This window comes from Moschus berezovskii, chromosome 9 (assembly GCF_049115385.1).
Source record: "Moschus berezovskii isolate FMDL1 chromosome 9, NW_MosBer_1.0, whole genome shotgun sequence".
In the NCBI taxonomy this organism is placed as follows: domain Eukaryota; kingdom Metazoa; phylum Chordata; class Mammalia; order Artiodactyla; family Moschidae; genus Moschus; species Moschus berezovskii.
In genome coordinates, this window is record NC_142468.1 from 22564973 (window position 1) to 22590341 (window position 25369).

The following is a 25369-nucleotide window of genomic DNA, read 5'->3' on the forward strand; positions in this document are numbered from 1 at the left end:
GGGCAACAGAGGTTTCTCCTGCTCTCTGTGGCGTGTGCACCTGGCTCTTCCTTTTCCGTGTGACAGGAATGCATGTAGTAGCAGGACCCCTGTGGTGCCTTTGCACTGTGTGCTTAGGGAGGCTTGTCCTCTACCAGGAAGACAGTCTCCTGTGTTTAGCTTTAGCATTCTCTCCACTTTGCGCTCTTTAGGAGCAACTATTCTGCCTTGTCCACATCACAAAAGGCAGAATTTGGACTAACTAATGCCAGCTTTCTCCCAGCCTGCTATCTCCCGTACTGAGAATGAATAGCTGGCAACTGGAGTGAGGCCTGAGCTATTCATCCCCAGTGGAAAGCTTGAGTAGCTCATGATGTCAGCAGTGTCTTGAGAGAAGAGGGTGGTTGAATGTTAATGCTTCTCCCGATTTTCCTCCACCAGCTTCCTACTGTGCATTGTATTTAGGCCCTCCTCCCCTTTCTACTTATCCCTTCACTAAACATGTTTAGTGTTTCTTCTTTCTCTTTAAAAAATTCTAAGTGAGATTGCTCCTATACTTTTATAGTAACACTTATTAAATTTAGGGTCTGTATCCAGAAAAATGTAAAGAAAAAGATGAAAAGAAGATCCTATCTCAAGCTGATCTCTGCTGCTTGTATGTTTTTTAAATGTTTTGTGTCAGTACAGTTCTTCTCTTTGCTGGTCTCTAGTCACACTTTCTCCAGCCCACTCCGGTGTTCTTGCCTGGAGGATCCCAGGGACAGGGGAGCCTGGTGGGCTGCCATCTATGGGGTCGCACAGAGTCGGACACAACTGAAGCAACTTAGCAGTAGCATCAATAGCAGTCACTTTCTCCAGAAGTAACTACAGTGAACAGTTTCTTAGGTATCTGTCAAGAACAAAATTTAATGCATATAACTAGCATAAAGAATACATATCCTTAGAAGAATTTAAACTAAAAGAACCACATAATAATACCTTGTTTTCAGCTTCTTTTTTCAATTAATAATATGTCTTGCAGCTTTTTTCATATCAGCACGCAACAGATCTAGCATATTCTGTTGATGACTACTTGGTATTCCATTCATGTGATGTCCCCAACAACCAGACTTCTTGTTTCCTGTTGGGCCATTATAAACTACGTTTCACTGACCCTGGTCACACATATTTGGCCTACCTTTGCAAAATATCTAGGGAATTGCTGCATCAAACAAAGAATGGATGTTTTTATATCTTTTTAAAATAAAACTTGTCAAAAATTTTCCCACCACCAAGAAAGGCTACACTGATTTACAAACCTCTCAACTGCACAAGACCACATATATCTCATTAACACGTAGTCCTTCATTAACACATAAACTGTTACAAGTCTTACGGGGGAAAATATTATGTTCTTGTTTTGATTACTTCATGTATGCATAAGGTTATGTGGTTTCTTTGGTAACCTATAGTTTTCAAAGCCCATATGGGAGAAAAGTCATCTAGTAAAGCTAATTGGCATTCTTGACTGAGTCCTTTCTTGGAGTAAAAGGAAGCACAAAGCTGTGGAGACTAGGATGTTTTTGCCTGTTTCTTTCATCTTTTCTAAGGTTCTATAATTTTATGGATACGACGCAGAAAAAAGCTATGAAATATTCTTGGGGTCACATCCTCTAGTGTTTGGGGATTAAAGTGCAGATCTTTTCTGTTTGAACTTTCTCAGTACAAGTTGGTGTGGGGAAAAAGAGACAGCCCTTTGTCTTTTCCATGTGAGATTAATTATGCCGCGTTGCAGTGGATGATTTGTCTCCTAACACAGCTGCCTGGAAACCCCAGCCCCCAAATCTTGGGCCACTTCTGAATCAGCTGGGAGGACAAGCCTAGAACAGGAGAGATGATCTATTTCAGGGGTACTTTAATGTCTAGGGAGAGATTTTCGAGAATTTGTGAACCCCTTATAATCGCGGGTAGGATGATGTGTGTTTGGGTATCTGAGTGAGCACATGTGGCATTTTTTTCTGGGAACGAGGAGAGCTTTTACCACATTCTCACAGAAACTTGAGTCCCAAGGAGATGAGTTGCTCGGTGTTCTAAAGATTGTTGATTTAGAGCCTATTGTGGTTCCTTAGCCAACTTCTCAGCTACTTCCAGCTTGTAGTAGCTTGGGCACATCTGTGTGCTCTGGGCCTAGTTGAGTGGCCCACTGGCTTCCTAGAAACAAATATATCTCTGTGGAACAACAAAGGGGGCTCACAGTGAATACCTCTTCCTTCCTCCCTTGCCATAGGGTTAGTTCCATGCTTGAGTGGCTTTCCTGCCCTACCCCAAGCCTCAGTTGTGTCTCTCCACTTCAGCAGGTAGCCCGTAGGAGTGTGGACAGGTTTATGTTTGTCCCACTGCTGCCTGAAATAAGCTGATTAGAGGTCTGGCTTTTAGAATAAAGTGTCAGCTTTAGAAGGGACTTCAGTTATCATCTGATCTGACTGACTTGTACGGATTTTAAACGGAGGCAGAAGAGCTTGATGGTTTAAAGAGTAGGGTCTGAAGTACATCCTGGATTCAAAGCCAGGCAGTACACCTTAATAGCCTTGGGATCTGGAGCATGTTACTTTACCTCTCGGTGCCTCATAATAATAAATAATAGCTGACATATATTAAACATGACTTACTGGAGATAATGACAGTTCTATGAATAATTCCTTTTTAATCCTATGACAACCTTATTAAATCAATTCTGTTATTCCTATTTTAATGATAAAGAAGTCAAGGTACATACAGAGAGGTGAAATAACATGTGTATATGTGTATTATTTCCTTCCCCCTTTTAAATCAATTACGGACCCTGTATATCCTAGTTTTCTTTCATCTGTGCTTCCTTGAAATAAAACTTTGTCAAAATTCCTCTCAAATTTTTCTAATACAGACCTATCCAGCTTTAAAGTCTGAGTCCTTTACTCTTTACGCCTCACTTTCCACTGTGTAATGGCCCAGCCCCAGTTTGCACACTGACTTTCCAAATTTTTTGTTTTGTTAACCCTGGAAATCTGAACATGCTATTAATTTTTCTTTTGTAAAGTTTTAGAACAGAAGTTGTAAACTAGTTGCCCATAGGCCATATTCAACCCACAGGGATATTTTGTTTGACCTATATGACGTAATAGTGTTTAGAAAATTACACAGAAAAAAATCAAAATTTCTAACATCTCTTGAAAAAGTCAAAAGACCTGAAATCACTGGACCTTTATTCTCATATGGCAATAGCCGAAGCTGAATCACGGATTCCTCTTAAAACCTTTAGGACGTGTTACAGGTTCCACCACTCCTTCGTGTCTTAACCCAGGTGGTTTCCTCTCATTTATATTACTTCCCTGGCCCTGTAGTCTTCGGAATTTGAAGGTTTGCTTTGGGGATTTTAGTGCAAACGAGCGGACCATAGGTAGGTAACTTGAGTATAATGACTGGATAAGAGAAAACTTCACATATAGAGGTATAATTGCAAGTTTGGATGAGGTTTCATTCATTTCGTGTAAACTGTTTCTGCTGGTATCTTTTTACAACCGTCCTCTCCTTTATCACTGCCCGTGTCCCAGTTGTGATGTCTTGCTTGGTCTGTTTCAGTGACCTCTGGGCAGCTTTCAGAACTGAGCTCCTTGAACAGCCAAAGCATTAAGGAAAAGTGAAGTTTCTCCGGCTGTTACTCTCCTTGTCTCGCCGTTTTCATTGCCTGTTTCAGCTGTCTGCTTACTCACTACTTTTCTCCTTTCTCATGTCTTTATAGTTTCTGTCAGTTTTTGTCAGGAACTGTTAGTTCTGTGACAGGTAACAATGTCTTGCTTTGACAAGGATAATAAAGAGAGTGGTTCTTTCCCACTCAATAATAAAACTAGGGCAAGCCAAGAATTCCTGTAGACTTACCTCATAAGCTGGTGCTTTTACGTGTTGTGTAAATGGTCAGTAAATGCAAATTCCTGCTTTCAAAAAGGACTTGCTTGCTCTTAGTAACTCACCTGGCTTTGGGGCCTAGATATCTCTTCTCTGGGCCTGTGCCAATCCTACTTCTGTAGAGACCAAATTAAGTGCAACTCTATCTTCTGAACAGCCAGGCAGTCTCTGCCACATTGCCTTTGAGGGCTGTTCATACTGTTGTGGGAAAATAGAGCCCAAGAGTTCAGCTTCAAAGGCTGGAGAAAAAATCATTCATGCTCTGCTTTCTCTCTCTTCTCTCCCACTCACCCATCTTTACTTTTTATATGAACATATCCAGTGCTCAGGCAAATGTTCCATCTATTAAACCCATAATAAAAGCTTGTTTTCCCCCTGAGACTATATTCCTTAAGTTCTTTACTTTTATTAATGTCACCATCACTCTTGTAATGATCCTGGCTAAAATCCCAGAGTCCCATATGCCTCTTCTATTACTTACTCCCTCTGCCATAACCAGCCTTGCTCTGTGTTAGTGCCTGGCCACTGTTTTCAGTTCTTCAAGCCTCTGCCCTATTTCAGGTCAATATTACTCTTTCCATAAGGTGTCGGCCAGCTTCTTAACTTGCTCTTGCTTCTGGCACACGGCACATGTCCTCAAACATACTTTTGCCATTCCCCTACCCAGGAGCTCTAGAGGCTGCTTCTTATCTTTGTTTATGGCCATGTTCCCCAGAACCAGTAATGCGGGATGCTCCAAGAAATTTTTTTTCTTTTGAATGAATGGATGACCTAGTTTATGGACGAAATGGAAACTTAAGCAGTCAACCCCTTCTCTGGTGCCAGTGTCCCTTTTCCCCTTGTAGCCTGTCCTCTACTTAAAAACACACGTAAAGGAGAATTTATCTTTTCTTTGCCTATTCAAATTCTAGTTACCCTTCAAGGTCCAAGATCACATGGCAGCCCATCAGTGCAGACATCCTTGCTCTATCTCCCCATGACATTCTCTTAAAGCGTCCTTTTTTTACTCGCTGTGTCCCCAGCACCTAGCCCAGTTTTGGCGCAGAGTACGTATTGAATGAATGAAGCTTTCCCTCACTTCTGGCAGAAAGGATCACTCTCCAGAGCCTCTGTAAAGTACTTAGGGTCTGTGGCATCCAGGTTGCATGTCTTAGTCACCGTTTTTTCCATCATTGATTATCTTTACTATGACTATGTTTTATCTCCAGATAAAAGATTATGTCTTTTCTTTCTAGTGTTGAGTAATTGCTTCTAAGAAAGGAAGCACTTGTCTTAATCTGTACTATTACTTTGCATGTTTTTCTGTGGATTTTTAAAGACAGGGCCATGTTTTGTATCTGTTGCCTAGCACAATGCTTAGAATGTTATGACCTTCAGTAAATAGTGAGTGAGTGCAGTGTTACACTCATCCTGAAATAGTATGTATTTTCAGAGCTAGCGCTCTGTAGTGTTTTCATTAACTTCCTGAGTGTAATAGCATGGATCAAAATGTCATCTGTAGAGAATAAACCCTTAGAGGAGGTTGTCAATTAGTTCAGTTCAGTTCAGTTCAGTTCAGTTCAGTCGCTCAGTCGTGTCCGACTCTATTAGCAATATAAGGAAGTCAAGAATTCTGGCAAAATTGCTTTCTAGTGTTTGGGCCACAAGGTGGAGCTCTAGAATCAGCTTCGCTGCAAGAAGACACCAGGGCCCCATTATCCTAACCCAGTAATTCTCAAATTTCAGAGGGCATCAGAATCACCCGGGGAGATTGTTAAAGTGCTGTCAATCCAGGGCAGACCCTGTGAATCTGCCATTTTTTAATACATACCCCAGGTGATTAGGCAACTTTGCTTATCCTGCAAGGTGGAAGCTGTGATTTTTCAGAGATCTGTGTTGAATTTGCTGCTGTGTTCATTTGGACCCAGGGTCTTCCTGCTTTAGGCCAGAGCTTCCCTGTGTCTATTCATCCTCACCAACACAAATGTGCCTTTTTATAGCAAGAGGCTTAGCTTCAGACCAGAGCGTCTGGGGAATGCCTGGTGGATGGATAGGAGTTGTGGAAGCATGTTCCACTTCGTATCCTCCCTTTAATACTTCCCAACTCCTCTTACTCAGGGGGAGGTGATACCACACCCCTAAATCAAGTAGATATTTTTACTTTAAAATCAAATCTTGACTCTTTTCCTTTTTAAAAAATGTTTTATGTTTAAAAATTCTCTGTCTCACACACACACAGGGAAATAGTAAAATAAACTCCATTACACCTAGCACCCAGCTTCATTAATTAACCCATGAACAATCTTACTTCATTTATTCTTCCACTGAGATGACTCCATTTCCATGTAACTTTGTATTATTTCCCCTGTAAATAGTATGTATCTCTGAAAGATATTCTTTTTTAAAAATTGAGATAAAATTTACCTGATATAAAATTAAATAGTTAAAATTAGCTATTTTAAAGTGAAAACTTTAGTGGCATTTAGTTCATTCACAGTGTTGTGCAACTACCACCTCTATCTAGTTCCAAAGCATTTTTATCATTCCAAAATAAAACCCACACCCATTAAGCAGTTACTCCCAAGAATACTTCTCCCCTAGTTTTTGGCCACCACAAGTCTACTTTCTGTATCTATGGATTTACGTGTCATGGCTATGACCTTTAGTCTGCCTCTTTTACTTAGAATAAAATTTTTGAGATTCATCCACATTGTAGCATGTATCAGTACAGTATTTCATTCTTCTTAATGGCTGAATACTTTTCTACTGTATGGATGTATATACCACATTTTGTTTATCCACCTACTGGTGGACATTTGAGTCGTTTACCTTTTGGCTATTGTGAATAGTGCTACTATTAAGGTTTATGAATAAGTGTTTGAGTACCTGTTTTTGATTCTTTTGGTTCCATCCCTAAGAGTGTAAATTGCTGGATCATATGGTGATCCTATGTTAAACTTTCTGAGGAACTACCCTATTACTTTCCATGAAAAGATAATTCTTTTAAAAATCATAATATTATTATCACACCTAAAAAATTAACAATAATTCCTTAATACCATTGCATATTTAGTGTTTACGTTTCCTTAATTGCCTCCTGAGTGTTACAGTTGGATCTTATGGATCGAGATTTGAATAAGGTCTGTACCACACAGTTAGTTGACATGACTTCTAAGTCTTTTTTAGTCTATGGATACTTCTACTTTTCATTTTTTTCTCTTGTAACTTATTTGTTAAATAAACTGGATTGTTTATTTTACGGAATTTCTCACATATTAGATTATACAGGAGGCCCTTAGTATCCTTGGGTTCTATATCTATATCTGTGGGGTTCCTGGATCCAATCCCCCATAGATGCCAAGGGGCAGCTGTACTGATTGCATGTTTATACCATCATTTAGCATGTTCCCTCATTTTTTTTCATAAACTGGTATTAGGCCTAGGGACTAAAACAGTTTTAGGTTTATACCATCATTTAGCATGTTCCCTCATTTTTTTTCATAAATTGGTATTAGGTCTAGGGACTAAAACAGTTTTAGGTTTGATTCTTTTTGGCGGGGGTTACAAAAATATTTCATAGGTGGTATTGTATATATCCATGCTGCTGCTGCTGCTGCTGCTGCTAAGTCACTTCAGTCGTGTCCGACTCTGTGTGACCCCATAGACAGAAGCCCACCAGGCTCCCCCATCCCTGGGATTCTCCAGGCAAGAACACTGGAGTGGGTTGCCATTTCCTTCTCCAATGTGTGAAAGTGAAAAGTGAAAGTGAAGTTGCTCAGTCGTCTCCGACCCTTAGCGACCCCACGGACTGCAGCCTACCAGGCTCCTCCATCCATGGGATTTTCTAGGCAAGAGTACTGGGGAAGCCAAAAATGTCTGGGTTTGTCTTTTGTTTTAAAATACATTGACCGACTTCTCAGTTCAGCTTTTTAAAATACAAGTAATGCTGGTGAAGATGTGGAGAAACTGAATCACTCATACATTGTGAGTAGGAATGTAAAATAGTACAGAATGTGTAGAAAGTGTTTTGGTAGTTCCTTTATAAATTAAAAATGAACTTATTATCTGACCCAGCAGTTTTACTCTTGGGTGTTTATCCAAGAGTGAGAAAGACTTATTTTCATATAGCAACTTGTACATGAATGTTCATAGCAGCTTCATTCATAATAGCCAAAAGCTGGAAACTACCCATATATTTTTTCAATCTGTGAGTAGTTTAAAAAAATAATAATAAAACTGTAGTGCGTTTATACCATAGAATACTACTCAGCAATAAAAAGAAAAAACTGAACGGTTGATATGTCTAACAATTTGGATAAACCTTAAGTGAACTATGCTACATAAAAAAGCCAATCTCAAAAGGATACATACTGAATGCTTCCATTTATATAACGTTCATGAGCTAATGTAACATTCGTGAGATGGAGAACAAATTAGTCATTGCCAGGTGTTAGGGTTAGTGGTAGAAGGGGTGGATGTGGCTATAAAAGGAAGTCTTGTGGTGATGGTACACATAAGTATTGTGGTGGTGACTACTTGAAGTTATACATGTGATACAATTGCATAGTGCAACACACACACACACAAATGAGTACATGTATAGCTGACAAAATCTGAATAAGCTCTATAGACTGTACCAATGTAAATTTCCTGGTTTTGATATCATACTATAGTTACACAAGGTGGTAACACTGGGAGAGTCTGGGTAAAGGGTTCAAAGAACCTTCTTGATTTTCTATATATAGTATCATATTATTAGCAAACAGTGACTATGTTACTTTCTCCTTTCCAATTTGGATTCCCTTTTATTTCTTTTTCTTTTCTGATTTCTGTGGCTAGGTCTTCAAAACTATGCTGCATAAAAATGGCAAAAGTGGCCATTCTTGTTTTGTTCCTGATCTTAGAGGAAATACTTTCAACTTTTCACTGTTGAGTATGATATTAGCTGTACGTTTGTCACATATGGCCCCTATTATGTTGAGATATGTTCCCTTTACATCCACTTCTGGAGAGTTTTATTATAAATGGTGGTTGAATTTTGTCAGAAGCTTCTTCTGCATCTCTCTTGAGATGATCATATGATTTTTATTCTTTGAAAACTCCTTTTACAAGAAAATTTCTTTGCAAATTCCTCTGAGAATGAGTGTCACTCTTGTCATGTCTGACTCTGCAACCACATGGACTGTAGCCCGCCAGGTTCCTCTGCCCATGGGATTCTCTAGGCAAGAATACTGGAATGAGTTGCCATTCCTTTCTCCAGGGGCTCTTCCTGGCCCAGGGACTGAACTGGGTCACCTGCATTGCAGGCAGATTCTTTCATCTGAGCCACCAGGGAAACCCTAGATTCCTCTGAATCTATAATTATTTCAAAATAAAAAGTTAAATGTAAGTAATACATAATAGCATTCTCCTTTTAATTTTTTTTTTTTTTCAAAAAAGCATTTTATTATAGAAAATTAGATGCACACAAAAGTAAATTGAAGAGTATGAGCAGCTTAATTTACTCATCACTGAACTTCAGTAATGACCTGCATATGAACAATCCTGTTTCCTCTTTACCCGGTCTCCCCGAAAACAGTCAGGTTACTTTGAAACAATCCAAAACATCACTGCACTTCAGCTACAAATACTCTATAATACTAAATATATTTTAAATCCTACATCGCACAACTTTTTAGATCCTCTTATTCTGAGAGAATAAATATTATTGTAATATGCTTTGGGGTGTTTATGGAGCCAAATTGGGTAAATTTTATTTATTTATTAATTTTTTTTTGAACTGAAGTTTATTTTATTTTATTTTATTTTGTCTTTTATTTTTTTTTAATCAAATAATCCAATTTTATTTATTTTTTTTTCAAGTTGAACAGACTAAATTTCTTTAAACAAACTTACTTATTCTCCTTTTAAAATTATAAATAAGGCTAAAATTCCTCCTGACTACTTCCAATCCTGGTCTCCTGCCCCCTTTCCTATGGGTAATGAATGTTAAACTTTGTATATGCTTCCAGAACTTTTTCTTTGGTTTTATATGCTTATACATGTATCTATGGAAAACACATGATTTTTGTTTCTATATGGAGGTATGTTTTCACACGGGTGATGTACTGCTCTGCAGTTATTCTACAGCTTGACTATTTCACCCATCAGTATGTTTTGGGAGTTTATCCATGTATTAACATATCCAGATGTATCTTGTTTCTTTTGCCAGTTAAGAACTTGAGTCATCTCTCTGACCCCCTCTGTGAAGAGTCAACTTAGATTTTTCTTCTAGGAAGTCCTTTGTGACTGCTCCTCTCCTGTGTTCCCAGTGGAGGGATAGATATTCTTCCTATGTCTCGCACAGCACATACTCCCCTTATTACAACATTGTTCATATTATAGAAGGAAACTGATAGCTTTCTTATCCCTCATTAATTCTTGAGGATGTCTTTTCCATCTTATTTCTTCTTTAAATCCATGTGCTTAGCATAGTATCTAGAATAGTTAGCAGGTTTTCAATAAATAGTTATTCAGTAAAGGCATACATATATGAGTTACTGAACTACAGGGAGAGATCTGAAGTGAATTACTTAGATGAATCCTTCTGGCCTTGATGCATTGTCATCTGATGCTGTTCTTTTTGCTGGAGGAATAATTCATCTCCACCGTGTAGTCTGTGAATTCTTGTTGAACCAAGAAGCAGAAAACAACTTGTTGGCTCCATTCTGCTTCTTATTTATTGTATGGTCAGGGCCAAGTCATATAAACATTTAGGACCTAGGTCTCCTCCAGTTTGAGATGAAAATAATGTTACCTTCACTGTCCACCTTATAGGGTTATTTTAATGATTAATTGATACAATGTACACGTAAACATTTTGGAAATTAAATTTAATGAAAAACGTGTTGCTTCTTCAAGGGTATCTGTTGTGATCTGATTCCTTCGGTGAATTCTTCATAGTTTGAACTTTTTATTTTGTGATCTTAGTTTTGACCATTTGTACTTTATCTGTTGTGAGTCACGTATTTTAGACAGGGATATCTTGGCTTCATTTATGCATGAATTTACCCATGTATGGAAGACTTTCCAGGAACCTTGCTAATGTTTCTGGATTGTACATAAAATACTTTACACTTTGAATTGGTTTTTTATTCCAATAATACGCTTTGCCATTTATTTATAGGTACCTGGGAAGTGGGATGGTGTATCTGCAGAGAGAGGGATGGTGTATCTGCAAAGAGAAACCAAACTAAATGTAGTGTCATATCTAACCTGGTACTGTGTCCAGTGCTAACCAAAGTGGGGCCTGTTTATTACTTAAAATCCTTTCAAAGGAGGGATATTATTTGCCTTCATTGAGAAGGATGGTGAGGGTTTTAGAGTCCTTTACAAATTTTTAACTGTCTTTTAAAGAATTTAGAACAATGTCTTAATTTCAGATTTGCGTCTGCACCAGAATCCTGTAGGGCAGCATATTATCTGAAGTTTCAGTTAAGCTCTTTAAACTCCTCTCTCATACTTCTCTCAAAGCTATCTTCTATTGTCCCTTAATTAAAGAAGGAATATGTTTGAGATGACATTTTAGAATAATGTATTTTCTTCTGATTACAGAAGTTTATGTTCATTGTAGGAAAACTTGGAAAATAAAGTGAAAGGTATAAAAATAAGTTAACCAAATGCTAGTTTGATTGACGTATCTTCTTGTTGGTCTCAGTATATCCATCAAACTAAATGTTTATCACTACCTAATTTTAGATATGATTGGGTAGGGCATGTGTTCAAAGCCTATAGAATTCACTGTCTACTTTCTGAAAATGGGTAAATGAATTTTCTTTTTTTTTTTTTAGCTTGTAATTGACTTCCTAAAGTTTAACTATTAGTTTTCCTTTTGAACTTGTATTCTACAAATACCAGAAACTTGCTTTAAAGTACAAGATATAATTAAGATACGTGTTTACCTATTAAACTATTCCTTCTTGTTGACTACTTATTAGCAGGCAGATAAATTTAACTCATTTGAGGGATGTGTGGTGGTGTCAGTGCAGAGAAGACCTGAGTGGTCATTGGCAAATCATTTTACTTTCTGGGCCACAGTTCTTTGCCTGTAATAGAAAACTTTGACTTAGATGTTCTCCAAGCCTCCTGCTGTTTCTTTGATTTTTCTGCTGCTCTGTTGCTTGCCTCTCAAGATTAGGTTTTATGAGCAGACAAATGTCAGGAGCCAGGTAAACCTTTGTGGAGCCTTTTTTTTAAATGTTCTAAAGTTAGAGCGTTTCAGATTGCTGCTCATGATTCATTAGATCATGCAGCATCTATTTATTCAGTATTGTTACATGTCTGCCACTGTTTAAGCACTTGGAATGCACAGGAAGCGATTTAAAAGGTAATCTAGTGGGAAAGGACAAATAAGAAACAAAATAAATGGTGTGTAAGATGGTGATTCATTGGTAGAAACTAAACAGGCAAGGGAGACAGGGAGCATTGGGGAAGTTTCATTTTTGCATAGGGTATCAGGACCTGCTAATTGAGGAGGATATTTGAATAAAGAAGTAAATGAATGAACCATGTTCATATCTGGGGAGGAACATTCCCTCAGGATTTACAAGTACAATGACCCTAAAGTAGATGTTGGATGTGTTCTAAGGAGGCATCATGTGGTTGAAGTAGGGTCAGGGAAAAAGAGTGCCAGGAGGTAGAGTCAGAGACATGAGGGATCGGTGGGGAGAGGTGTCTGAGATCTCTGTTGGCATTATAAAGAATTTGAGTTTTAACCTGGTTGAAATCCACTGGCAAATGAATGACACAGTCTGACTCATGGTTCAGCACCCCTCTGGCTGTCATATTCAGGATGAACTGGAGGATGGGCCAAGAGTAGAGGCATGAAAACAAGGTAGGAAACTCGTTCAGTAATCCATAGGGCCATGGAATTGATTTAGGTGGTCACAAGTATTTATTAAATGGAAAACGGAAAATCAGTGCACTGCACACAGTAGATGGCAAGTTTAATGAATTTATGCTAAATAAATGTGGGTGTACTGGAATACAGTATAAAATAAGCTTATTATAAAAGGTTACTATAAAAAAGTTTGAAAACCATTATCTTAAGGCATTTATATTTTTGCCAACTAGAACTGACTTTGATTTTTGGACACTCTCGGTAAGCAGCTTCTGCATGAAACAGGGTGTCTTCCTGTAATCATGTCTCAACAGTCAGCACTTTGGCCTTCCCACTGCATTCCTCTCTCCTCCTGTTTCCCACTGTTTGCATAAGTGTTCTTGTAGAAGGGATCAAATTGTGATTCTTGTTTTCAAACCCTCTTCTGCTTAGCATTTTTTCTAGGCTTTGCCTCTTTCCCCTTTAACAACCCTCTGGCTTTGTGGCCTTGTTCTCTGACAGTCAGCACACCCACCTAGTTTCTTCTTCTGCCATCAGGGACTGCCTGTTTACCTGCCTGTATTCCCACCCACTCCTTCTGCACCCTAACTGTTGCTGTAGCAACTGCCATCTCAGTCTCCCGCCTTCCCCTGACTTTTTCTTTCCTCCTGCCAACCTGTATTCATTAAACTCTCCCTCTCCAGCTTTCTGCACTGTGAGGTCAGGGATGATGCTTTGTAACATCTGTCAGAAGGTAGAACCCTTAATAACTTAGGATGAAGATTAAATGACTTCTTATAAAACCCTTCTCTATTTTCCACAGCTTGCAGTAAAGGGGGGTTTTTTGAATAAGCAAGTCATCTGATGAACTAAATGCTGAGTCCCTAATTCTACAGAAAAATCACGAGTGTCCTGGGACAAATCTGTTACGGCACTGCCTCTTACTTCATTTTGGGATCTTGCATAGGGTTGACATCTTGGTTAGTTGTATGTGGCTTTTGGGATCTGCTGAGCCAAAGACAAAAACATGGGCTGTAGATCACTTCAGCTCTGGGCGTGATGCCCCTGTTCTGGAAGGTGGTGATTAGAGGCACTGCAGTACCTGAAAGCCCAGGTTCTTCCCCTTCCAACTCACATAAAAGAATGGTTGAGGAAGATGTGCTAGGGATTTCCCTGACAGTCCAGTGATTGGGGCTCAGTGCTTTCACTACTGTGGCCCCAGGTTCAATCCTTGGTTGGGGAAGTAAGATCCTGCAGGCACGTGTGCAGCATGATCATTTTTAAAAAGGAAGATGTGAGGGGTGTGTATATATATTATGTATATGTGTATATAATGTATATATATATAGTGGGATACTGTATAGCCATGAAAATGAAATAATGCCATTGGCAGCATTATGGACAGACCTAGAGATTATCATACTAAGTAAATCAGAAAGAAAGACAAGTACCATATGATGTGACTTATATGTGGAATCTTACAAAACAGAAACAGACTCACAGACATAGAAAACAGACTTAGATACCAAAGGGGAGAGGGATAAATTAGGAGTTTGGGATTAGCAGATACAAACTGCTCTATATAAAATAGATAAACAGCAAGGTCCTACTGTTGAGCACAGGGAACTATATCCAATATCCTATAATAAACTATGATGGAAAAGAATATATACACACACACATATATATATAACTGAATCACTTTGCTGTACACCAGAAACTAACACAACGTTGTAAATCAACTAGACTTCAAAAAAGAAAGAAAGAAGGCTTCCCTGGTGACTTAGTGGTGAAGGGTCCACCTGCCATTGCAAGAGGCACCGGTTTATCTCAGATCCGGGAGCACCCCATGTGCTGTGGAGCAACTAAGCCCGTGCACCACAACTGCTGAGCCTGCCCCAGAGCCCGGGAGCTGCGGCTGAGCCCACATGCCCTGGAGCCTGTGTCCGCAACGAGAAGCCCATGCACCGCGACTCGGGGTGGCCATTTACCACAACTGAAGAAAAGCCCACACAGCAACCAAGACCCAACACAGCCAAAAATAAATAAATTATTTTTTTAAGTGGATTTTTTTAAAAAAAGAAAAAGTTTACGGGATTACCACAATCTTGAATATACTTGAACGGAACTGATATGGGCTGTAACTCTTTGAACTTGTTCACTTTTTACTTAATTCTCGTTAACAGATCCTCTTGGATTTGTCATGTTCTCTGTGTTGTGTTATAGGAAGTACAGAGAGCCACCTGTGTTCCTTACAGGTCATCCTGTCCTAAAGCAGAAACAGAAGGGGAGAGATTTTTTCCTACCTACGCGACATTGAATTTTCCTGTCTGGTTGACTGGCACCAGCTCTGATGTCTGTGATTTGGAACAGCAGAGCCTTGACTCCAGCCATTTCACAGGTGTTAGGGAACTTTCACATAGTAACTCTGAGGAAATGCAAGTCAGTGGGCTTTGGAAAATCTTGTTGGCACTATTTGATGAATTACTTAGTCGTAAATTTATGCAGCAGCAGCAGCAAATTTATGGAAGTCTAGGTTCATGAAGCCAGATCTTGGAATGTTTACGGGTGCTCTATCTTGTGCTGAATGTGATACTCCTGGTCACTTTTTCTGGAAACAGCCTTGGTTTATTTCTCTTCTGTTCCAAGACTTTAGCCTTGGCCAAAGACTTTTTGTAAATGTTCTTTTTATCCCACCAAAGCAATAAAGAAATCCAATTGACTATTTCTGAGGGGCCAAAACACCAAAAAAACAAAACGAGAAACCAGAGGAGCACACTAATGAGGAATGTTTTCCTGATGTTCTGAGGTTCTCTTCCTTTTTGTCCTGGACCTTTTACATGCTGACCCTTGGATCACCTCCTGTCCCATTCTTGTTGCATTTTGTGACAAATTCTTGGTTGAAGATAGGTCGAAAGTGAAAGTGTTGGTCACTCAGTCATGTCTGACTCTTTGCAACCCCATGGACTGTAGCCTGCCAGGCTCCTCTGTCCATGGGATTCTCCAGGCAAGAATACTGAAGTGGATTGCCATTCCCTTTTCCAGGGGATCTTCCCAACCTAGGGATCGAACCCGGGTCGCCTGCATTGTAGGCAGATTCCTCACTCTCTGAGCCACCAGGGAAGCAGTGTGTGAAGATAGGCCAGGAATTGATTTTTGCTTTCCTTTTTCTTATAGGGACATTTTGATTTGAACTCATTTCAACTTGTTGCTAGTCCCTTCAAGATAGTGCTCATCTAATTTGGGTGTGTACACTTCTCTGGAGGAGTGGAGACACTGTCAAATTTGAGGCATTCTTGGGTATAGGTACCGTCAGTTCTCCAAAGAGTAAACAAGAAATTTCTCCTTCAGGGAATGTGTTGAGGGCAGGAAAAGGCATTGTGGGTAGAGTGGAACTCTGATCTTAAAAGGAATTGCAGTCCTTTCTCTTATTAGGCATTGGGCTGTAAAAAAAAGTGCCATATTGTGTATAGTTTGGCTTTTCATTTAGCTTCTAGTAATCTGCTTTCTCTCCACCTTATTTTCACACTCACCCCAAATTCTGAAATGGAACCATGTTTTTCAAAGAGTGGTTTGAAAGTCATATGCATCATAATTAATTCAGTTCAGTTCAATTCAGTCGTTCAGTCGTGTCCGACTCTTAGCGATCCCATGAACCACAGCACGCCAGGCCTCCCTGTCCATCGCCAACTCCCGGAGTTCACTCAAACTCATGTCCATCGAGTTGGTGATGCCATCCAGCCGCCTCATTCTCTGTCGTCCCCGTCTCCTCCTACCCCCAATCACTCCCAGCATCAGAGTCTTTTCCAGTGAGTCAACTCGTCGCATGAGGTGGCCAAAGTATTGGAGTTTCAGCTTTAGCATCAGTCCTTCCAATGAACACCCAGGATTGATCTCCTTTAGAATGGACTGGTTGGATCTCCTTGCAGTCCAAGGGACTCTCAAGAGTCTTCTCCAACACCACAGTTCAAAAGCATCAGTTCTTCGGCGATCAGCTTTCTTCACAGTCCAACTCTCACATCCATACATGACCACGGGAAAAACCATAGCCTTGACTAGACAGACCCTGGTTGGCCAAGTAATGTCTCTGCTTTTTAATATGCTATCTAGGCTGGTCATAACTTTCCTTCCAAGGAGTAAGCGTCTTTTAATTTCCTGGCTGCAATCAGCATCTGCAGTGATTTTGGAGCCCCAAAAAATAAAGTCTGACACTGTTTTCACTGTTTCCCCATCTATTTCCCAAGAAGTGATGGGACCAGATGCCATGATCTTCGTTTTCTGGGCCCACTTCTCAGATTGAATTAGACTATCTGCATACGGATCCTGAGAATCTGCATTTGAGAAAAAGTACCAGATGATTTATCACACATCTTACACTTGGAATCATAAACAACAGGATCATTGTATCTTGACTTTGAGGGGAAACTACTTCTAAGCCTTTTCCTCCTGATGAACTAGATCATTCTTGTCATTCTCAATAGGAGGAGCCAGCCGCAGAACCCCTGTTGAGAAATTACAGTTAATGTAGCTCACTTTCTGAATTTCAGGTGTCAGTCTATCCCTCTGAAAGGATTCTTGCCCCCAAACATGAAGTATTCAGTTTTAGTAACGGCTGCTACAGTTTTGGTTGTTCTTTGTTTTTTTGTTTTTGTAGGTGTACTCTTAAACATTCTAGGAGCAAGATTCCTATGTACCTACCCTCTCTGTGTGAGAGATAGTAGTCCCCTGCCCAGAAGCTAACGGAAAAGTTAGTGACTCTTGTGGAGCCCACAAACAGACCCCTGGGGAGTGGCAGACTTAGGAGTTTGGGTGGGAATGGGATGGGCCTAGATGCCTGTCCTGCAGGTCTGACTGGAATCTGCAGAGGAAGTTGCTGTTAACGGATGCAAAGGGCTTTTGCCAGAGGCCCCAGCTTTCCCTTCAGGGCTGCCTCAGCTGATGCAAACCCCTGCTGCTGTGGCTGGTGGGGTTGGCCAAGTTTCTTTTTGTTGAGTCTTGTTTCCACCCCCAACTTCTTGTCAGTCCTGTATACAGATGCTGGTTTATTTGCACACTCTAGGCTGATCTCCGGAGAAGGCAATGGCAAGCCACTCCAGTACTCTTGCCTAGAAAATCACATGGACAGAGGAGCCTGGTGGGCTGCAGTCCATGGGGTCGCTACTAGTTGGACACGACTGAGCAACTTAACTTTCACTTTTCACTTTCACACATTGGAGAAGGAAACGGCAACCCACTCCAGTGTTCTTGCCTGGAGAATCCCAGGGACGGCGGAGCCTGGTTGGCTGCCATCTATGGGGTCGCACAGAGTCAGACACGACTGAAGCGACTTAGCAGCAGCAAGCTGATCTCAAATTTGAAAGGCTCTCATTGTTTTTGAGCTTAGTGTTTAGATACCGCATGCCTGTGGCAGCTAGGACACCCTGTGAAGGAAATGCCTGGACTCAACCCTGTCATTCATTCCCTGTATGTCTATGAGTGTGGCCAGTGTTTAGGACGTTTTAAGAACATTGGTCTGTAGGGACTTATTACTTGGGGCCTACAGCAGGACTAGGCTTCTTTGTGACGTTTGGAGTTCTAGGGACCATTTTTTCTAAGTCACTTCTCTCTTTCCTTCCATTTCACACTTAACAGGATTAAAGTCTATTTGACCAAGCGTTGTTTCCACACATAACTGAGGTACTAGAGTTCTTCCCTCTGGTGAAAAGACTGACTTGGGGGACAAAGGACTGACTGGCTAGCGGTGGTGCATAAAAACATTATGATCAGGACAGGTTGGCAAATTCCTTTGCACTGTGGTCCAGGGACTCCTTTCTTTTTTTTTTTTTTAAAAAGTAATCTCTTTAATTTGTATAGCACTTAGTTACAAAGTTTTATACTACATACCATTTTATTATATCTGTATAATGAAATAAATTTAATTGTAAATAATGTATTAAAGAGTCTTCAGAACCAAAGTTAATATCAGACAGTTTCAGAGAAAAGGTGACTGCTTGGATTTATGTTTAATAAAACGGCATGTTGAGAAAACTAAAATTGTGAATTAAATTATGTCAAATGGTCAAACATGCTAATACTAATTTCACATAAATCTTCCAGGCTCTAATTTAGATGTCTCAAGGCCCGCCCTTTCCTGCTCTGATTCCCTAAATGTATAAACTTTTTTTCTGCTAGACTCTCTTTGCAAGATCACAATGTCTTGTGAAACAGAGTGAGTTAATAGCACTAATGTGGCCCTCATTTCTGTAGCATTTCCAGTGCACATGATCAGTACATAATCTCACTTTCTTACCAGTAATTTGGTTATGCGTGGGCAATGAATAGTGATCCCTCTACAGTGTCCAGGTAGTCAAGGAGACTAACTACTAGAAAGATAAGTTACCTAGTACTGTATAATTGTTAATGTTCATGGTCATCCTGCTAAGCTGCTAAGTCACTTCAGTCGTGTCCAACTCTGTGTGACCCCATGGACTGCAGCCTACCAGGCTCCTTCATCCATGGGATTTTCCAGGCAAGAGTAGTGGAGTGGGTTGCTATTGCCTTCTCCAGGGAATATGCTAACATGCTTAATTCCCGGGGTTAACGAGGATGCTGAAAAGCTGGAAACCCCTTCATCTCTTAACATGCTCAATAGGAGTAGATGATTATAGACAAGACAGGTGGCCCCCCAACCCCTACTTCCATCAAAGCAGACTAGCCTTAACAGGCACCTGAAAGCAAGGGAGGCCTAGGAATGGTTGTCAGGTGGGCCTGTTGAGGTATGCACATACAGGAGGAAAGGTGAGAGGGACAGGAGAAGACTGGTGGACAGAGGTCTCTTAAATGGCAACACAGAAGTCTCACTTACATTAGGTGCGCATACCTCATCTCAGTTGTCATAACTGTCCCTGTAATTTCCCCCTGAGTAGCGGTCATAACCACCCTGGCTTCTGCCACCATAGTCTCTGGACCTTCCATATCCATATCCGTATCCGAATCCATATGCTCCAGGTCGATTGTCATACCTGCCACTTCCATAGCCCTGGTCCCCACCACCAAGTAACTTACCTCTAGGGTCATCCTAGTTAACTGTAAAATTGAAAGTATCTTTTGAGTCATCATAATAAATAATTTTGAACCATACCATCTGACTTTTTGAAAATGTTATGAACATTATGAAGCCACAGAAGAATACTGGGTGAATCAGAATATACCAGTCTCTAGTAGAAGCTGGATAAATGGAATTATACATATTAGTCAAAGTATATTTTAAAGCTAAATATAAACTCATTGGGAATTGTAAAGGGAAGCAAGTCACCCTGCTTTTCTGATTGTTATAACTGCTGGCTCTGTATTTAATTTAAAATTTTTCTTTAATATTTATTCTTGAGTTATGCCATATGGAATATAAAAATTCTCTGAACAGATTGAAAATTAAAAAATAAGTGCATAAGCAATAAAGCCATTATTATTTTAAAAATCCGGAATAAACTATAGAGTATCTTGTTTTTCTGGCTGATGGTTTCTGTGTCTCTAATTCAGAAGACAGATATATTTCTTAAATACCATCCATGATGGTCAGTTACAGTGGACACCACTGACTTCCCAGGGTCTTGACAAGTAACTATTTGCTTATGTAGCTCAGGTAAATAAAAGAACTAATCATTTTAATATGCCTTTTCATTCAAGATGTTTGTTGTATCCTATTCCTATAAACTTAGTGGTAATTCAACTTTTGGAGATTGAAGAAAGGAACCGCCAAGTTAAATAACTTGCTTTAATGTAATCAAGGACTCATCTCTGTCTTTTTTATTACCTTCTAGCTCACTGCGTAGATATACCTTTCTGCCAGAATTCAGATGTGCAAGCCTGACGGGAGGTCCTGGTTATGAAATGCAGTGGTTTTTTTTTGCAGACTCTCATCCTGCCTGCCTCATGCCTGATCCCTGTGCTTTCTGCCTTCCAGTTCTCTCCTGCGGTATGGGGGCAACCTATCCCTCCAAAGTGCCATGAGTGTGCGATTCAACAGCAATGGGACCCAGCTCCTGGCCCTGAGGCGTCGCCTGCCCCCTGTGCTCTATGACATCCACTCCCGCCTGCCTGTGTTCCAGTTTGACAATCAGGGTTACTTCAACTCTTGTACCATGAAAAGCTGCTGTTTTGCAGGAGATCGTGACCAGGTACGTGCCTTCTACCTCCTGCATCCCACATTCATGCTTTCCTCTCAGATTGTTCTTTCTGTACTGGTGTTTATTTCTCTTTAGCCATGTCAGGTAGAAACAGTTGAAGGGAAACAGTAAGTGTCTGGAGACATTCCAGCTTAATAGTGAGTTTCTTCATCAGAGTTGCCTTTGGATAATATGAGGTACACACCATAAACCACAATATAGTTCTGAGCAGCCTACATCTGCCAAGTTTGTGAACAGATTTTAAGATTCTAAGAGTGTGTCATTTCGGAAGAGAGGAGGAAGTCCATAGAAAATTAGCCTGCCAAAAAGGACACCTTTTTTTTTTGTATCAGTGAAACACTGTGGATACCAGCTAAGAGACATACATCCTGAGTAGCCCTTTTGGGTGTCACCTTTTTCTCGGATGTAATGGGCTGTGCAACTTTGAGAGGAAGCCAGATGCTGACTCTCTTCCTCTATATTGCCAGCACCACAACTGGGAAGGAAAACTGAAGCTGTGAAGTTTCCTGCCTTTTCACAGTCTTACTGGGAGTCGAAAAACTGATGTTGACTTAGAGCTGGCCGTTTAAGAACATACCTATACCTTGTCAATCTTGGCCATAGAAGTGCCGAAGTGAGTGTCAGTGAATGGACCAGTTGGACTTGTCTGAGTAACCAAGTTTGAGTAAAGACAAATATAAAGGAAGATTGATCAAATAATGTTTTTTTTTCTTCTTCTTCTTCTGAAACACAACAAATGTTATTGCTGTTGCACATCTAGATTGGAAAAAAAACCTTAGTTTCTTGCTAATTCTTCGTGTTCTCTTTGGATCCATCAACTATGACAGATTTTGACATATAATTCTCACATGCTGTATTCCACTGCTTTAAAGTTATTTGTGGGAAAGAAAATAAAAGAAATAGTTATTTGAGAACTTTTGAAGATCCTATTTTTTTGAAAGCAGTAGCTAGGATTTTTCTCCCTAGCTGAGGTTGCTAGAGGTTCTCCAACATCATAGCTTAAAGATTAGCATATGTAGCAGGAACACAATAAAGCTTTTTAATTAGAGTTGCTTGTTAAAGAAGCTGAGAATATCTTCTAAGTTGCCCAGACTAGGGATTTCCCCTTTTGTAAATAGAAAATATATGTCTAAATTCAGAATTTATATTCAAGTCAGGGCCTACTTAGCTGCGATCTACACTTAAAACCAGTAGGTGGCCTCAGTTATATAAGTGATAAATTTCCTTTGAGAGACCACAATTCTTGATGGACTTAATTTTTATTAGGCAGTTTTTTTCTTGGGTGGAAAGAAGCTGTTTCTAGAGATGAACTGACTCTTGATAGAACAGGTAGCTTTCTGCTCTGCAGATGGTTGATTTAGTTTCATTTAGCTGTGGAAATGACAACCAAGCGCCTCCCCCCGGCTCTCTACCTTTCTTCCTTGCTTTTGTTGATTTTCCATCTTCTGTCAACCTCTTATGCATGTGAATTTTATTTCATTGAGCAATAAAGAGCAGGCACTACTTCATTAGTGGTTTATTAGGTTTTATTACCAGAGACACAGGGCCTGAGGAAAAGGAGAAAAGAGGTGAAGGAGAATGGATGCTGTGTTTTCTATCGGTTCCTGTGTTAGCAGCTGGAACCTGTCTGCATGGAGTCCTTGAAAGATGGAGATCAAAGGCTTCTAACTGAGATGTAAGAACACCTAGGCCATGATTTCTCCAGCTTGGCACTGTCCACGTTTTGGTCAGATAATTCTTCATCGTGAGGGGCTGTCCTGTGCGTTCTAGGATAGTTAACAGCATTCCTGGCCTCTCCCCACTAGATGCCAGTGTCATCTCTCCCAGCTTTCCCCCAAACAACCAAAAATGTCTCCAGACATTGCCAGTTTATCTCCTGGGTGGAGAATTGCCCCAGGTGAGAACTTTTGACCTAAGTTACAGTTATGAGATACGTAGGGACAAGTGGGCCTCCCTGATAGCTTAGCTGGTTAAGAATCTGCCTGCAATGCAGGAGACCCCGGTTCAATTCCTGGGTCAAGTACAGGTATTACCACAGTCAGAACCACATGAGTCATTTTATGGTGATCCTGGTTATCTACATTGACAGGATGCAGTGCTTTTTGCCTTTCAGGTTATATATAATGATAAAAACATTGGGTGGCTTTTGATTTTCTCTATTCAGATTTGACGGTTATGTTTGTCTTATGGGAAGAGTTTGTGGGTAATGTATCCTATCTGAAGAATTAGACTGTTTTTTGGATGGGCCAAGTGGTTTGCCATGGATAGAGGAGGATGGGAAGTCACTGAGTCTTAACTTCAGATCCATTTTGGAGTTAAAGTCTGTTTATATTCCCCATATAGATTATCAGAGTATATAACCTAGGGAATGAGACATACAGAGATTTATGTGTGGCTGTTTTCTTCGCCCCTTAGGGACTAAGAAATGTAGCTAATTCATCATTATCTTATCTCCAGTGCCTAGTATACTGAGAGCACAATAAATATTTGTTGAAGTGAATCTTAAGTATTTTAGTCAGTGTGTGGTTTTTAGCTTTCTGGGCCTAAGGCTTGTCTAACTGTGTCAGGACTGATAATACCTGTTTTCTTGCTCAACTTCCAGGAGCTCTAGGAGGATGATTAAATAATGGATTTTCAGTGAAACTAATCAGCTAAGCTTATACTTCTAAGTGTTACACAGGAGGCCAAAATTATTGTCTCATTTCTGAAACATGTCTCTCATAGGTGATTTACGGGCTCTGCCTTTACACACTGGGCTGAAGCAGCGGCTGCCGTTGTTACTGTATGATCTGTAAGACTGATACTCTTTGACTAGTTCCAACAGGATCTTTTTAGCTGCTTTCAAATTCCAAAGCCTACTCGTTCCTTGTATCAGGTCTTTATATTTGATTTTGTTCTTGTATACTTAGAGAACGCCCACAGCCTGAAGCTCTGTGCTCTGCAACTCTTCATTTAGTCATAGGCTGGGTAAGTAACCATCCCAGAGAGGAATCTGAGAATTTCCATAATAGGAATGAACACGGTCAGGAAAGGCAGTGAGTGACTTATCTATCTGAGACAGTCTTCTGGCTTTTCATTACAATGAGATTACGCAGTCCACCCAAATCAAAACATTATGAAGAGAGTCTGTATTTCTTATTAATCTATCCTAGGTTCACTGGGTAATTCATCAGGCCCAGAATGAAACTAACATTTCAAGATCTTGGACTTGGGATAAAGTGTAAAACTGAATGGTGTTTTGTGTCTTCTGCATGCTCATTGCCACCATTGTGGATCAATTCTAATTATAGAGCTTTTAGAGATTTTGTTCAATCCCTCGGAGGGCCTTTTATAGATGAGAAGACAGGCTTAGAGAGTTAAGTTAAAACAAGTTAAGACATACAAGTTTGAGTAGGACTGTTCTCTTCAGTCACTCAGTCGTGTCCGACTCTTTGCGACCCCGTGGACTGTAGCCTACCAGGCTTCTCCATCCATGGGATTCTCCAGGCAAGAATACTGGAGTGGGTTACCATTTCCTTCTCCGGGGATCTTCCCGACCCAGGGATCAAACCCAGGTCTCCCGCGTTGGAGGCAGACGCGTTAACCTCTGAGAGTAGGACTAGAACCCAGATTTTTGAGCTCTCAATAGAGGCTCCTTTTCGCTATATGGAAGGTCACAATTTAATGCCAACAGAAGCAAGACAAGCAGCAAAGACGAATGAGTTGGGCTAGAAGTAAGCAATAGTGAGTGGTGGGGACTATAGCCAAGACTTAGATTTACCCTCCCTAAATCTAAGTGAATGCCATGTAAATGAAGCTTTGACTTAGCTTCAGCCTATTGTGGCCAAGAGGGCCTTTCGTTTTTTTCAAGAGAAACCAGAAATAAAGATTTGTTATGTGACGTCTCTGTCCTTTATTGTGCCCATCTTTGCATGAAATGTTTCCCTTGGTATCTCTAATTTTCTTGAAGAAATCTTTAGTCTTTCCCATTCTATTGTTTTCCTCTATTTCTTTGCATTGATCACTGAGAAAGGCTTTCTTATCTTTCTTTGCTATTCTTTGGAACTCTGCATTCAAATGGATATATCTTTCCTTTTCTGTCCGTCTAGTCAAAGCTCTGGTTTTTCTAGTAGTCATGTATGGATGTGAGAGTTGGACTATAAAGAAAGTTGAGCACTGAACAATGGATGCTTTTGAACTGTGGTGTTGGAGAAGACTTGAGAGTCCCTTGGACTGCAAGGAGATCCATCCAGTCCATCCTAAAGGAAATCAGTCCTGAATATTCATTGGAAGGACTGACGCTGATGCTGAACTCCAATATTTTGACCACCTGATACGAAGAACTGACTCATGGGAAAAGACCCTGATGCTGGGAAAGATTGAAGGCGGGAGGAGAAGGGGACGACAGAGGATGAGATGGTTGGATGGCATCACCGACTTAATGAACATGAGTTGGAATAGACTCCGGGAGTTGGTGATGGACAGGGCG

General features: G+C 40.3%; 1 protein-coding gene across 3 annotated transcripts in view; it reads left to right on the forward strand.

Moving 5' to 3' along the window:
- DCAF5 (DDB1 and CUL4 associated factor 5) overlaps nucleotides 1–25369 on the forward strand; it is a 96207-nt gene that overhangs the window by 32828 nt on the left and 38010 nt on the right. For all 3 annotated transcript variants that reach the window (XM_055437300.2, XM_055437299.2, XM_055437298.2), the window contains exon 6: nucleotides 20679–20892. In XM_055437300.2, the coding sequence (XP_055293275.2) occupies nucleotides 20679–20892 (214 nt within the window). The remainder of the gene's footprint in view (nucleotides 1–20678; nucleotides 20893–25369) is intronic.